This window comes from Anguilla anguilla, chromosome 3 (genome assembly GCF_013347855.1).
Source record: "Anguilla anguilla isolate fAngAng1 chromosome 3, fAngAng1.pri, whole genome shotgun sequence".
In the NCBI taxonomy this organism is placed as follows: Eukaryota; Metazoa; Chordata; class Actinopteri; order Anguilliformes; family Anguillidae; genus Anguilla; species Anguilla anguilla.
The window spans coordinates 61,996,345-62,012,611 of NC_049203.1; the positions used below are offsets into that span (position 1 = coordinate 61,996,345).

The 16,267-nt window shown below is 44.1% G+C and overlaps 1 protein-coding gene across 1 annotated transcript in view; it reads left to right on the top strand.

Moving 5' to 3' along the window:
• diaph2 (diaphanous-related formin 2) overlaps window positions 1–16,267 on the top strand; it is a 442,997-nt gene that overhangs the window by 380,954 nt on the left and 45,776 nt on the right. The window contains 1 exon segment of the mRNA XM_035408002.1: window positions 815–950. Within this exon segment, the coding sequence (XP_035263893.1) occupies window positions 815–950 (136 nt within the window).

Here is a 16,267-nt window from a genome sequence, read left to right on the forward strand (position 1 = left end):
TTCCTGCGCACCTCAGAGTCTGGGGCTCACAGTCTGAAGTGAGTAAACACACGGAATGAAATGGCGTGTTGCGAATCTTACATGAAATGACATTAAGCGCGCGCTCCGTACCCCCCCCACCATCCCCCCCAGTAATGCCAGCAGACAGTCGGGGAGAGGATAAGGATAATATGGAGATGATGGGACTGTGGCTGGGGTTGAAGTGTGAAGAGGGGACGGAGGATCATCCTGGGAGAGCTGTTCAGAGCTGGAGTGAAGTCCACTGCAGCCTCTCCTCCGTTTATACCTGTGCACACATCATTCATATGCCAACACAGGCTTTTCCACCAGTTTAGTCTCTCATTTGTCCTGAGGATGCGTACGTGAATAATATTTTGCATTGGATATGTACTGTATGTCTTTGTTGCTACTATTTTCCTATTTTATTTGACTGTATTGAAGTCGGTCTGAAGACAAAAAGGACGTTACGTTTTTGTGAAGTGTCCTGCAATTTCTTCAGTTAATAAATTTACAATTTCTTGAGTTGTTTTTTGCAGTTCAGTGTTTTTTGTTTTTTTTTTCATATTCCATATTCTGGAGACCGGAAGCATATTTTAGTTTGGTGCGTACATGGTTTATTCCTTGTGCCCTCAGTCTGTTTTTGTACATAAAGTGCTCACCCTGTGGCTCCCTAGGCAACACTGGAGAATGCTGTGTGCTGTGGAGAATTCATCTCCGTGAAGTGCAGAGAGGCAGGATTTCTGCTTAAATCTGTCCTCTGTGTCTCTCTCCGCTCCCCCCCCCCCCACCCCCTCACCGAACCTCCACTCTTCAGGAAGCTGTGAAGGAGAACCACAAGAAGAGGGAGATGGAGGAGAAGATCAAGAGAGCCAAGCTGGCAAAGGAGAAAGCGGAGCGGGAGAAGCAGGAGAGACAGCAGAAGAAGAAGCAGCTGATTGACATGAACAAAGGTACAGCCTGTCCGCCGCATGGTGGGTGGGGGGGGGGGGGCAGGGGGGGGCTACGGACCAGATACTATACACTGCACTCAACCCAGCATCCACCACAGTGAGGGGGGGGTCAGGGGTCGGCCTGCGGACTGGATACCATACAACACTGCAAGGATCATACTGTTCACTTGCCCATGTACATGATTCTGTTAAACTGGTTGGAAAAATGTGAGCATTTATTATAGTACTGAAGGCAGTAAGATTGTTATTTGTTTATGTAGTTATAACAGTAACAGCTTCAACCGGCGTTATTGTAGTACTTGTCTCAGTAGTTGTAATAGAAGTAGTCGTAGTGGTGGTGGTGGTAGAAGTAGTGATATTTTAAAATACACTTACAAAATATGCTTTTACAGAGTTAACCCACAAAAAGGTTGGACACATTTTTTGCATTCATTATACTATTTCAGGGAATATGCTTTCTAACTGTTAGTTAGAAAGCATGTAGTAAGTAGTAGTTGTAGAAACTGGCAGTGGTAATAGCATGTATTTTGTAATAATGTTACTACAGTATGATAGAAAGATTCATTTCCTAGTTGATATGACTTATCCATAAGTTCTTCTTTGAGATGTTCCTGATGAGACGTCTGTCTCTTTAAATGTGTTCTATGAATCCTGTATGGTGTAAAAATCCTCTGTTTGCCTGCAATGGTTTAGCCCTGTTGGGCATCTGGCAGGCAGGTACCCACTAGTGAGATGTAGGGCCCTTGTAAAGACAGAGATCTTTGGTTCATTGCCCTTGTAGAGCAGGCATATTCTAGACTGGCAGATACAGGAGAAATCCATGGTGGTGCAGCATTATTTTTTAAATTTAATTTATTATTTTTCACCTAGCTGTGGATGTACCAGGACCTGTTGGTACCTTTAGGTTTAAATTCAAAAGAGATCTTAGGCAACAGTGTGCTGCTTTTTATCATCTGAGCTTCTCATTTTAAATACCAATCATTTGAAAACTTTGATCCTGAGAGAAAAAAAAAATGTAGATCTATAAATATATATAAAAATGGATAAAGTGAAACTATGAGTGCCACATTGTAAGCCACAGTAAAAAGAAAAGTTTGAAAACATTTTTTTTTTAATTTTTAAAATGGAGTTTAAATGTTAACAATGAGCTTAATTTTTCTTTCGTGCATAGTCTTCACGTAATTGTTCTTATTCTCTTGATAAATGAATTAACTCCACAAAACGCATTATTTATCTCAGCATTACATGTGAAATAGCAAGAGATCTGTCTCCCGAAAACTGGATTGTTATTATAGCACTGGCACCTACAGGGATGTATAGTGTACGTGGCTATCCGTACAGACATTTGTTTTTTCAGTCTTTTTGCTGTGGATATTCTGAAGTCTTGCTCCACAGTGGTGGTAGCATCAAGGCAGAATCTCTGGTTTCTCACAGAAATACCAGCCAAGGTGGTATTTTTCTGTTGTTTTGCTTTTTCGAAAATCCGTGAGAACTGAACAGCCCTCCAGCTTCGTGTGTCAGAGTGAGCGGAGGATCTTTCTCAAGTCCCGCACGCAGGAATATTACAGGCCGCTTTCTAAATCTTTAACATAATGCAGCCGTAGGCGTTTCTGAAACAGTGACCATCGTAAAGACAGGAGGGTATTTCATAACGACCCACTACAACAAAGGTAACGGCGGAAAAAAAAATAAATCGAAAATTTCTGCTTGTTTTGAATAAATCAGTGTAAATGCTTTGACAGATTTCCCAAGTTTCCAGAGGTTTGCTGAAACACCTTTGTTCAGTAATATCGCCTTACACGGTCGATAAAAAATTGTTGAGTTAGAAACTACAAATAGAAGTTTATAACCCACGGCAGAAGAAAATCTACTGTAAGTACTATATTTTTGATTGGCAGCTTTCAGTCGAGTTTAATTGCGGTTTATATTGCTTAATAGTTTGGGGATGTACAAAACGTTTTCAACATTTTAACACTTTGCCATTCAGATATTTGGGGTTAGATTCTGAAGACATGGGGGAAATGCTTGACAGCTGCTTTGGCAGCTGAACGAAGCATTAATGAACCGTTGTTGGGTATATCTTTGTATTTAAAAATGATTCTGAGCTTTGAAGAAGTAGAGAACAGGAGAGAAGAGTGAGGTGCTGTCTGCATTTCCAGAAGTTTCTGCTTTAGTGCCACGTTTTTTTATGTGGGGGAGAAATGTCCATATGCCCAGCATGACTTCCCTGCAAGTCTCCGCTTTCTTCTTCAAAAATGATGACAGCCTTTCACAACAAACTTGACTGTTCCTACTGATCAAAACCAGGAACCAGCATATTGACAGAAATACTCAATTGGGAATAGTCTTCATCTTTTGCTGAAGTTAAAGCTAATGTATAAGTAATTGTTTAATGCTATCAATCATTCAGTGTGATCAGCATCTGTAAAACAGATTCTGTTCATGGTTTAATGATCTGTAACAATTTTTTGTAGTCTTCTTCTCCAAAAATAAAACCTTCAGATTTATTTTCAGGTTATCAGCCCTGCTTTACAGGTATAAATCAATATTGATCTCCATCCATCTATCGCAATAGCTTCTGAGCTTTTATTATTTTATTAGGCTTCAGTTTTTAAACTAAAAAATGATATGGTGTGGTAAAATGATACACATTTGCTGCAGCTAAATATATTTTTTGAGCCCATGTTGGTGTTAAGCAAACATACTTTACCTCTGTGGGATATACTTTCAGTGCATTTCACAATTTTAATTTTAATTCATGCATTTAATATTATCAATGTGTGTATGCGCTAGTTGATAGATCATTTTTTGGTGCTTAATGCAATTTCAAAGGGCTATTTTAGTAACGAGATGGATTTCAAGTCACTTTGCAAATAGGGAACTAATCCTCTTCGCATGCAAATGATTAACAATGAAATAAATATTTAATGATAATTTAATTCATTCTGATTTAAGAGGACGGTGTCAGGAGGGGGCCAGTGTGAACAAATATGAAATAATATCCTGTAAAAAGCCCAGGCACTACAATCGGGAAAGGTTGCTTCGTAAGTCCAGCCGCACAAGTAATTCCTTGCAAGAGGTGATTGATGGATGGAGCGAAAGAGGGAGAAATCTGCTTTGGTGGTGAAGTATTCGAAATACTAATATGGGAAATTGCTTATGAAATCATTACCCTGTGTCCCATTTGTTTTAATTTGCTCTAAGTGGATTTCCATATTCTCTTAGACTGACCAGATGTTCAACATTCGCCAAATTGCTTTGCGCAGCGAAAGTGGACGGCGAACGCTGTAAAGTAGGCCTAAATCCACCTAATCCTTTCTGTCGCTAATAGGAAAAGACGTTTGATCCCGGCGGGTCGTTTATCGCGCGGGCCAACGCGAGGCTGGGTAGCGCGCGGTGCGCGGATCCTGGGGAGGGAGCTTCCTGCATCGCGGTGGTCACTGATGAGGTCACAGATGGGGTGTCTGTGTTCTCTCGCCGTCTTCTGGCCCACCCATCAGAGACACACGTGTCTTTGAGCAGAATGGGACGTGGTAGCCTGTGAATATTTGTGAATATTTGTTGATAAAGGTTTTTTGATAAAGTCAACACATTCTGTGAAAGGCCCAACATAAGACCTGCTTTATCTGCTTTTTTGGAAGTTTTACCATCCATAACTACTTTAGTTAAGGATAGTTAACTATGACATTCCGATTTGTTTTGTCTTGGTAAAGTCATAGTTGGTTATAGACCCTACAGACCTTTGGTAGGCCATGTCTGTAAAAATTAAAGAAAAGGAGGGAGAGAATTCATATTTCCTTCAGTATAAATGACTATTTGCAGAAACATATAACACTTTAGGGATATATTTGGTTGCATACGCATAAAAGCAGTTGTTAAATGTCTTGGTTTTTTCTTGACTTTCTGATCTTTGAAATGCCCTCCGATGCTGTGCTGTTCGAGTTGGAGGCCCTTGTATTTCTCGACGCAAGTGTCCTCCGAGGTCACATCTCTTTTCACCTCTCCCTTTTACGCCGACATCCTCTCCGTATGGACATGATTGAAAGTGCAGTGGTGGTGGGTGGACTAGCGCAGAACGCGGCTCCTCCAAGTTTCAGGAAGAGCAGGATTGTTTTATAGCTGCCGGAACACAGATGGTGAACTGCAAAGCCGCCACGCGGTACAGATAATAAGCAGCAGCCAAAAAAGTATTAGGAGTCATCCATCGAATGCGGTTCTCCATCTTGCTAATGACTTGAGCAAAGTAAATATTAGCCTGGATGAAAATAGCCCATGGTGTCTGTATGTGAGGGTGCAGGAGTAGCACTAACATGGATTGGCAAGTAAAAAGGGAGTCCTTCAGCCTTGTCCGAAAAATTTTAAGATTCCTTTGAAAGCACAAACTCACAAACACGATGAACTCAAAAAATTTGAAGCACCTTTTTAAGCACCATTTCAACCAGACCCCTTTCATCTTGCTCGCATTTATCCATCGATCGGTTGGTTTTGTGATTGATTGGTTGATTTGTCGATTCGTTCTTGTCACTCATATCTGGAATTATCCAAATGAAATACATTTTGTTCTGTAAACATGTGAATGTAGTCTGCAAGTAAGACTAGCCATTAGCTAAGGTGTCGGCTCGTCTCTAAATAATTTTTATGCTGTTCAGTCATGCTGCCAGGCAGTTAGATTAAATGTTTTATTTCTCCTTGGGAAACTTTCATTAGGATCTCACTTCATTATCCACTTTCTTTTTGTTTGCGCTGTATATGACCTTCGTATAAGTCTTTCTGTGAGTTTCCGGTTTGAATTTTAAGTACGAGTCTTGACACAAATCATTGGCACAAATCATTGGCATGCTCTCTTTGTTTAATTTAGCGTGGACCTCACATATATAGCAATTGATCACTCGTTTACAATGAACAATTTTAGTAATTATTCTCCAGGGAATGGGAAAAATAATACGCACTGCTTTTCAGACAGCCGCCAGTCGAAAGCGCTCTTCTGGGCTGCTGGGTGTTTATTTGTCCGTTGGTTTTAGCCTAATTTGAACTGCGAGGCATAAGCAGAGATAAGTTTGAAATTTTATTTTCCTGTATAATTATGGTCATAAAATGAAAAGGTATCATCAGCAAAACCAGCCCACAGGACTGAATCACTGCCATTGTCTTTTTGTCAGAATTGCATGGTGCACTTTAAAAGGTTGAATGCAGTTGGGAAGCTGAGCAGTCTGTAATCTGTAAAAATAAAACCTTTTTCTATATCAAAAAAAAAAGAAACAGAACTTGAAAGCCTTTTGAAAGGTTATATTTATAAGATTGAAGTCCTTAAACATGATTGATTTACAGATGATTTACAGTTATTTTATTTTTTAATGACATTCTCAGTTTGATTACATACTTTACTATGCTCCATACATACTATAGTGCGTGTAGTTCACTCACGCTTCTGATGATATATTGTCTAGTGACTGTGTGTGTGTGTGTGTGTGTGTGTGTGTGTGTGTGTGTGTGTGTGTGTGTGTGTGTGTGTGTGTGTGTGTGTGTGTGTGTGTGTGTGTGTGTGTGTGTGTGTGTGTGTGTGCGTGCGTGTGTGTGTGTGTGAGCATGTGCATGTGTGTTTGTGTATTCCTGCTCATCTCTCTGCCAATTTGTTTGGAACATGCCCATGTATGGTTGTGTTCATCTGGAAAACAGTGTAGCCTCCATCTTAGGATCTTTTCTTGCGACTTTGACTGGAGAACTAAGATGGCTCTGCCCTCGACCAGCGCGGGTCTCGCTAACGTGTCAATCCGCATTAGCCTGGCCCCTCGGAAAGACAGAACGTTTTCATAAAATATGCCCCTGAACGCGACGCGGGCGGCCGTAATGGGGATTGATGAGGCCGCCTGACAGGCCTCCCCGGACCGGGCGTGGCCGCGGACGGGCCGGCGTATCGCAGGTGCTTACGGGAGCCGTGGCAACCGAGAGATGAAGGGAAAAAGGTCAGCCTCTCAGGAGGGAGGGGGCAGAAAGGCAGAGAGAGGAAGAAGACTGGATGCAGGATGGAGCTACCCCCCCCCCTCCCCCCACGTGCACTCTTCCAAGAACACTTCAGATATGAGTGACAATATCGTAATTGAACGTGTCCTTGATATTTAGGGTGGGTGGCTGAGGGATTGTGGGAAGCGAAACAGATCAAAGGGGAAGGCACTGTGAAATTATCAGCATCCTACATGTGCTTTGATCCAGGGATCAGGAGTCTTTTTCATTTTTTTAAATTATTATTATTATTATTATTGTTGTTGTTGTTATATATGTTTTTAGAAATTCTTCAGTTATCGTAATGCCAATGCCTTTAGATTGGCTGGAAAAACATTCCCGATGTATAAATAGAAAAAACAAATTGCAGCAATTTTTTTTTTTTTTTTTTTTTTTTTTTTTTTTTTTTTTTTTTGCATATTTGCATTTTCTGTCACTTCGGGGGCATTATTTGCGCTCGCTGTCAGTCTTTTGAATTACGGCGCATTACACTCAGGGACCCAAGGCATCAGCCAACCCCGCTCCAGATTCAGCCGCGTGACTGGCAGGGCGAATTTCTGCCATTACCTTGAAAGACGGCAACAAGGGCAAGGCAGGCTTATCTGCAGCAGAACATCAGTTCTAATAAATAACGGCACGCTTGATTGCAGTATATCAGCCTGGAAGATTGTCGTCTCCCTTAAGGTGATGATAGCTTCCTGAGCGCCGGCGCATAAATATCCGAGTTATCCTGACTGGAGAAGTTGTCTTACGACTTGTAAATTGCCATCAATGAAGCAACTGAAAAACGTAGCGGGATAATTTTTTTTTTGTCAGTTAATTTGGTTGCTTTCTTATTATTTTCAGTTAACTCATATGTAAATAATTTTAGTCCATTTACGAAGAGGTGACCTTCCGGAGATATTTTGATTATGGCAGGATAATTATTTCATTACTAAATTAATATTACTTTTGGGACTTTTGTCCCTTGGACTTTTTGTCTTCAATATATATCATATAATCATTTCAATAATAAACTTTTTTATTCTTTTGGATTAATATTTTGTATGGGAGAAAACTAATTAGACCAGTACTAAAAGGCCTAATCACTTCAAGCCTGTTTAACTTCATTTAGCTTTCCCTCAGGTCACACACAGAAATGAGATACGTTAGAGGTTTTATTCTCCCTATAGTTAACCACCCCTCATTATGAATACGTACAATTGAATTTCATCATCTGTGGGTGGTCTACATTTGAGTAATTCTTGGTCCACACTTTGGACCTGGAGAGCCACTTTCCCTTTCAGTTAATCAAATGTAATTATGTTCGCTCGAAAGTGCATGGAAATGTCATTATCAAAGCCATTTTCCCCGTGATGAAGGAAGTGTATTGCTGAGAAAAGCTATGCGGCGTTGAGTCATGGATAAGATTTTGGCAATACAAAAAAAAAAAAAAGAAAGAAAGGAAATGAAGTGAGACTTTCTAAATCCGTCCGTTCACCAATAACAAAAAATAAAAAATAAAAAGAGGAGCTTATTTGAGCATGATGAGATATGTTTTGTGTGTGGGAGACTGGCTACATCCGTAAAAGCTGTCGGGGTTGGACTCTTATTTCTGTTTAAATTCCCTTTTGGGGCGTCCCGCGGTGACCTGCTTTAAATGGCACGCGGGAGCGGCTCCAGCCCTGCTCCAGATGGACTCTGGGAGTTTTTTCGCGCCCGGCGCCACCAGCCTCTCGGACCGGGCCCTGTTTTTCACAGCCTTCCCGCTGTGGCCTGGTTCTCCTGCCCGTCCCCGGAGCCCCAAACCGGGCGAGGGAAGATCTGGCCGCCTCTCGCTCGCTCGCTGTAGCGCCGTGGTCGCTGTGCGCTATAACCAGCACCCCCCCCAAGTTTGTGGGGGGGTTTTTTTTTTCCTGTTTTTTTTTTTTTTCTTCCACACATGGGGCCTCGCAGTAACCGTCCAGATGGAGGTTTATATTTATTTTTGTTTGTTTATTTATTCATGCATCCAGCTATTCAGGCTATCGCTGGGGCTTTCGTCTCTCTCTCTCTCTCTCTCTCCCTCTCTCTGCCTCCAGTGTACATCGTCACGGATGCTAATCCGCTTTCATCCCTCCCCCGCTCCCTCCCCACCCGACCCAGAGCCAGCTCTCTGAGGGCCAGAGAGGGTGCCAGGGACCCTCTCTACGCCCCCCCCCCACCCCAAAACCCCCTCCCTCACAGATTGAGCGCCCATCCACCTCAGGCCTTTCAGCTGCCCCCTCCCCCCCCCCGCCACCCCCAGCCTTCTACTATGCAGGAGGGGTCCCATCCACGTTCCCCTCTGACCAGGCAGCTGGAGAACATCCCTAATTAAATTATAGAGGACATCAATGGGTGCGCATCAAGCTGTCACGGCGAAGCGGTCCAGAAACAGCCACCCGGCTCCACATACAGGCCTTTTTGTTGTTGTTGTCTTTTTTTATGCTCCTAATCACTCTTCATACATGCTAAGCCTGGGGGGCTTTTTTTTATTTATCCCATGCAGTTTGAGTTTGCACATGAACGGACTGCGGCTTGCGCTGCCTGCCGAGTCTTAGGCGAACGCCAGCCCGGCGGGTTGGGCGGGAAACAGGCACCCGTTAACAGGTGCGCTAACACGCGGGACCTCCTCCTGCCTTCTCCCAGGTCGGCCTACCCAGGCTAATGTGAAATCCGCACCGACGGCTAGGCTAAGAACGGCTGGGGGGGAGGGGGGAGAAGGGAGGAGGGGGGGGCGTCTGGCTAGCTGGACCTGCTTCCGCGAAACTGGAAAGAGCACGGAACCCGCGAAATAAGGTGCAGCTTGTCGCCCTGGCTGTCCGGCACGGCCGCGGGCAGCCTCTGCTTTCAGCGAGCGTTCGGGGTTAATCGTGCAGGTGGCTCTCTGCACGGTAACAGATGGGGTAAAATGTGCTCAAAAAAAAAAAAGGAAAAGGGACCTTTGGCGATGTTCTGTTCGTCACCGCGTCATATTGTTTTTTTCGTGGTGAGCGGGAGAGGAGAGCTCGATCTCCAGAGCTCCCCCACTGGCTGGTCCCAGCTCATCAAGCACAAGACTAGCAGCTCTCATTAGCTCTCATTACAGAACAAATTAAAGTGGAGGATCTCGAGCAGGCAGATTGGAAAAGAGAGGGGACAGAATAAAAATGCTCTTCGGATGATGCTTGTTTTTTCCCCCTCAATGTGTTATTCATTTTCAATAGGAGTGATGTATCTCAGTGATAATAACAACAACAACAACAACAACAATAATAATATTAAAAATAAAAACAACAACAATAAGAAGAAGCAGAAAAATTATTATTATTATTATCTATGATGTAATTAATAGAGCCATTTTCTGTCACTTCAAAACAGTATGGCTTGCTGTACCAGTGCTGTTTCACTTTCTGAAAGCTCTCAGTGTGTTTGTGGAAGGGTGCTTGTACATTACTTGGTGACGCATATTACAACCACTGCTTAAGATGTGCAACACTACAAAGACACAAAAGAGCAGGTTTCAGGTAGGTTTTTTTTTTCCGCTCCGTTCCCTAGAGCACCGCACACAAAGCATCAGAAATTGAGTTCTCAATCGATGCTGTTTCTTTCACACGCGGGGAGAAGATGACAGATAGCAAATTGAATTTATGAACAGGCCGTGTTGACACTGCTGCATAATTATACGAATGGCATCCCTTTGGTGTTTGAAAGGGAAACATGGCACCGGCTACAGATGGAACAGAACTTCCCTTTTTCCTCTCGTGTTTTTTAATTAACCACGATTTTGGAGAATGGATGTAATTGCTATATACCTCTCGTGTCCTTTTCTCCGAATGTCTCGCCTCGGCAGCAGTTTGTAATATTTTAAATAGGGCTTTCTGCAAAAGGCCATTGTTCTGCTGTAGGCCTTTGTGTTTTTGGGTTGGCAGCAGGAATGTGTGGTCTCTGAATATCAGCTGTACAGTACATCTTCTTGGCATTTGTCTTTGTCTTGTCAAAATGTAAGTCAGTGGAATAGCTTTGCCAGGTGTGTGTATTTTGTGTCTGTATTGAGCAGACCAGAGCACACACACACACACACATGCACACACATGCATGCACACACGCACACACCGATGTGCCTTTCTTGTAATGTCTGAAAATGGCTTTGTCTACATTTATCTCTATAAGACCATTGTTGAAGCTCCATTTGCCTGCCCATGGTAAACATTAAAATGAGACGTGTCAGCTTTTTAATGCATTCACTGTAGGGGGTCTTGTTTAATGTGGATACTCCCTCAATTTGTGAGGTAGAAACAGCAGCCCATTTCAGAAAGGAATCAGATTTCACAGGTGAAGCACAATAATGTTACACAAGACATGTAAACTCACTAATGGTGAGAAACGCAAATGAAAGAGATTGCGAAGTAAAATGCATCGCGTTTGTGTTTTTTCATCTTGCTTTTTTTGCTTTCCAGTGTCTGCTGCTGGATTGCCTTTTTTGCACTGTTATAGCACGACTATACACAATTATACAATTATTAATTTGTGTAATTAATTTATTAATCTGCACTAAACCTGGAGCATGGCGTGACTGATGTGAACACACACGCACATTCACACACACACACTCACACACACATGCCCACTAATACAACACACACGCACACACACACACACACACACACACACACACTCACACACACACGGCCACTAATACAACCAACACACACGCACATACACACGCACACACTCACACAACACGCGCGCGCACACACACACACACACACACACACACACAAAATGTAGAGCTAGGGCTTAAGTAGCTAGTTTACATGTCACACAAGTCAGTGATGTAACTACCACCCGTTTTTTATAATGAACAGTAAGCTGCTTTGACATATTTATTTGAAAGTTTTGCTTTACTTCTGAAGTAACTGATTTCAGTGGGATTTACGGTTTGTAGTTTGAAGTGTTTGCCATTTTGAAGCTGAATCTCCCTTTGATTTAGCACGCTGGAAAATAGGCATCGGGTCTATTTCTGAACCCTCCCTTGACGCTAAGAAAAATCTGAAAGACACACTGTCATGAATCTTCTGCAGCCATCCTGCAAGATACACGCTTTATAGTACACAGCTAGTAAGTCGGCCATACCGCAGTACCCATTCTGAATGCGTGATACGTGGTTTATATATATATATATATGAATATCTCTCCAACAATAGACCTGTTACATTTGAGTATGGGATGTGTTAAATGAATCACTCCCATAAAAGGGTCTGTCCATTCAAACAGCTCTTTTCTTCTTCCACTGTTACAGTTTGTTTATCTCGGTAAGCCAATTACAGTTTTTCTTGTGCCATGCAGATGGTGAGAGCTGGAGGCCTATCTCCATCACGCTTGCGTTGTGAAATGACTTCATTCAAGCAGACCGAGTAATAAATCTTAATTTCCTTGTCAATTTTCGGGGAAAGAAAAGAAACCCAATTATCGAAAACTGAAATAACTGAAAGAAAACACGCCATCTTGGCTACTTACTGTACCAACCAAATAAAAGTTGGAGTATTTGTTTATCTGCTTCTGAAAGCTCGTATTACTTTGCTTTTAATTTTCAATTTGGCAAAAAAAAGGCTCCCACATGGTTGACTAATTTTTGCTGGGTGTGAGTAAAAAAAAAAAGGAAAGGGAGAGGAGTAAATCTTGTATCCCCATAATAACTTTAATATGCAGGCCCACCTAAACAACCTGGGGATTATTATGCAGTTGGCAATGAGTTGACAATGCATGCCAAAACTCAGGCACAGCAGAGCACCAGGAAAAAACATAGTAGGCATTGAACACCTTATAATGCTGACTGTTCCTGGGTGGTTCTCTGTGAGAGACTGGCTTGAATTTCATGCAAATGAACGGCTTACTGTCTGTTAGCAGAGTCGTGGGAGGTGGGCACCTGTGTGTGCTCAGTGGCGTTAGGTAGGAGTAGTGGCGACACTTGACAGCACCTTGATATGTACAATCTTGCTGAATCCCACGTAACAGTGTAGGTGCACTGCATAGATTTACTGTAAGTAGAGGACAGGGCAAATTCTTTTCCAAGTCTTGCCAGCATTTGCAAGTTAATATTGTTCTCCTTTTTGCTTATGCCCGAGGCATCTGATTTACAGCACAGCACAATGCTGGCGAACAATTTTTATATGCATGTGCATATAGCCTGTTCTACACTCGCATACATAAATACATACATTCATACATACATGCATACGTACATAAACACGTGTATGTACAGTGTATAGCAGTAAAGCGTTGGACATGCTTTTGCCATTACAGTAATAAGACTGGCCAAAGCACATGCAGTCGCACACAGCGTTAATGAAATTCCAGCAATCGGGCACCTCTGAGAGAGAGAGAGAGAGAGGCTTATGGCCGCCACCTTCTGGGCCCGGCCGTCTCCGCGACAACGGCGGTCCTCCACGCGTCCCTGAGCCGTTTTTTATTTTATTTTTCTTCTTTTTTTTTTTTTCTTTTTTCTTTTTTCTTCTGCCAAATTGTGACACTTATATTTGTTTCCCCTCCGCTCCGTTCCCCTGTGCCGCAGATAATAAGTTCCCGCCCGGCGCCAGCTACCTCGCAGGAAAGCTAATCCGCGGTGCGAAGTTCACCAATCCCGCTCTTGTTATCCGCCTAATTAAAAAAATGTGCGAGCGGTACCTGTAAATACATTAGAGCCCAGAGGCTCCTGGGCCTGCCGTTACATTTGGCAGCTCTCGATGCCTGGGGAGGAAGGTGTCACTGCTTCCAGGCTGAGAGGCAGGCAGGCGGGGGGGGGGGGGGAAGCGAGGACAGAGGTTCCGGAGCTTTTCGTGAGGGGCGGGGGGACGGGGTGGGAGTGGGGGGGGGGGGGGGTCGGGGTTGGGTTAGGAGACTTCCTTGTGCACCATTTTCTTGCTCCTTAATAAGATTGTTAAGGGATCACATGGCTTCTTAGTGTAGTCTCGCCTAGGTGTTATATTGCATCGTTTAAAAAAAAAAAATTTCTCAGGTTTTAGCTGATGTTAACCCCCTGGAAAGCAATTTCCTGTGGGAAGTGTCCGCTGGCTGAGAAAATAGTGGTCACCAGGAATAGTGGTGAGCTATTCTTGTAATTCCCAACGGCACAATCTACAGGTTTTTTTTTTTTTTTTGGCTAATTGGAGAATACAGGATATTTGCCCGGGGTGTTCGAAGTAGCACTGCTCAAAATAACACCAACAGAACAGCTGGAGATGGAGAGTGATTCATGAGGGTGGGCTATGTGCACAGCTACAGTAGGATTATGTTTGATTTTCAAATGAAAAGTGTCTTTCCTTTACATAGTTTAGTAAGATCGAATGTTTTTTTTTTAATTTTAAATCATGAACACGGTCCAAATGAACGTTGCACCGCGGTGCGTTTCTGTCAGATCCGGGAGCCCTGCGGTCCCATAATGGAGCCCGGTCCGGAAGGGCTTTGTTAATGGAGCCAGCGGCGGCCCGCCGGGGGACGCCTTTCCCATTTTTACTCGTTTGGCTTCTCCGTGTCTGAGATTCCTCCCTCTGAACCTGCCCCGGCTCCCGGGTCCTGGTCATTACGGATGATGAATTGTGCTACGGTTAAGTGGGAAGTAGGACAAATTGATCAAATGTGTCAGGCGCCCCCCCGTGACATCCACGTCCACGTCTCCGGGAGGAAGAGAGGACGAGCCGTCTGGAAGTTTCCGGAAACCCGCGTTGCCGTCGCGTCGGATAAACGTTTTTGTTTTTTTCCCTCCCCGTCCCCGCTTTCGCCCGGATGCTTTTTCGCGTTTGTGCGCGATCTGCGAGGCGTCCGGGGTGACGTAAATGCTGTGGGCGTGTCTGCGCCGCAGGTGAGCGGCTGTGGGCGGGGCCAGCGTCCGCTTTGGGGCTTTGGGGAAAGCGGGACGCGTTTCCCCCTGGTTTAGACCACCGAGGAAGGGGCTGCCCGTGGAAGGGCCTGCTGTCTGAGATAAACAGGAGAGGCCTGCTCCGGTCTGCCGCGGAACAGCTAGTCTAATTAAGCCTGATTTAATCTAGGTTGCTTTTAAATACAGATCGCGCCAAGCCCAGCCACTTTGATTTGAAAGGAGCCCTGGGGAAGGGCCTGAGGAATAATGAGAGAAAGGACCAGAATCAAGAGAGAGGGAAATTAATCTGGTCGGAGATGGGGAGTTTATATTTGCATATTTATTTTATCTGATTTTATTAGTTGTTGTGTTTGTTTTTCTTTGTTTTAATCTGCAGCATCTTCTGCTGAGGGAGCTGTATTGCATTTTGAGAGAGAGAGAGTGAGAGAGAGAGAGAGAGAGAGAGAGAGAGAGAGAAAGCCAGAAAAAAATAAAGTGTGTAGCCTTGCAGTTCTTGGGTAATGGAAGAATACGTGGCATTTCCTTAAATTAATTATGTAGCAGTGTCAACCCGTTCTGTTTATAAATTCAATTTGCTGACTGTCATCTCTGTTGAATGTGTGAGAAAACAAAAGATTGATTACCACGCCCGGAACTGCTGCCGAAAGCAACCGTCTTCTCCTCCGCTGACGTTTTTTTTTCTTCTTCTTCTTCTTCTGCCAAAACCTGAAAGGAAATCCTGCCCTTGTAGTAAACATTCCTGAGTGGCCGCTCACTCACGTGCACGGGGGCGATTGATGGCGCCGCCCCACGTCCCACAATAAGTCACCTTAACGATCCCAGTTTAAAATAATGCCCGTTCTGGACCGCGATGATGAACAGGGCTACCCGGTGACTCATTAGCGTGCAGGGTAAAGATAGATGACCCAGATATGGGCCGAAAAGTTCCTCTGATCTCGTGCGTAGGCCACACCGATCGCGCGCCCTGTTCGCGGGCGCTTTTCCGAGTTCCGCGGTCCCTCCGGCTTCGTCCCGCGGCGGCGGCGGCGGCGGCGTAGGCCACTTTCCGCCGAGACGCTAGTGCTTTGGCGGGCCCGAACATCAGCTAGCCGAGTCCTGGCGCCATTGACAGTACGGTGATAGAGTGCCCAGGTATCGACTGGCTCCACAGTAAATCTTGGTAAAAAGCACTTAGCTCCTCTTGCACAAGCCACAGAAAGGATATCTGTCAGTGGCCATCAGAGTATCCTTTCATCTCAGGCCGGGAGCCTCCTGCTCTCTGTGGCGTGGAGGGGGGCAGAGACCATGATTCTTCCATTGTTTCACACCCCTCCTCCACCCCCCGCCACCCGCGAGGAGCGGAAGACTGCCCCCCTGGGAGCTCGGTCTAATATCCAGGCTCCACATTATTGGATATCCTTAATGATGTATGTGGCCATCTTTCATTAATAGCATTTGTCACATGGTCATCTCACCAGCG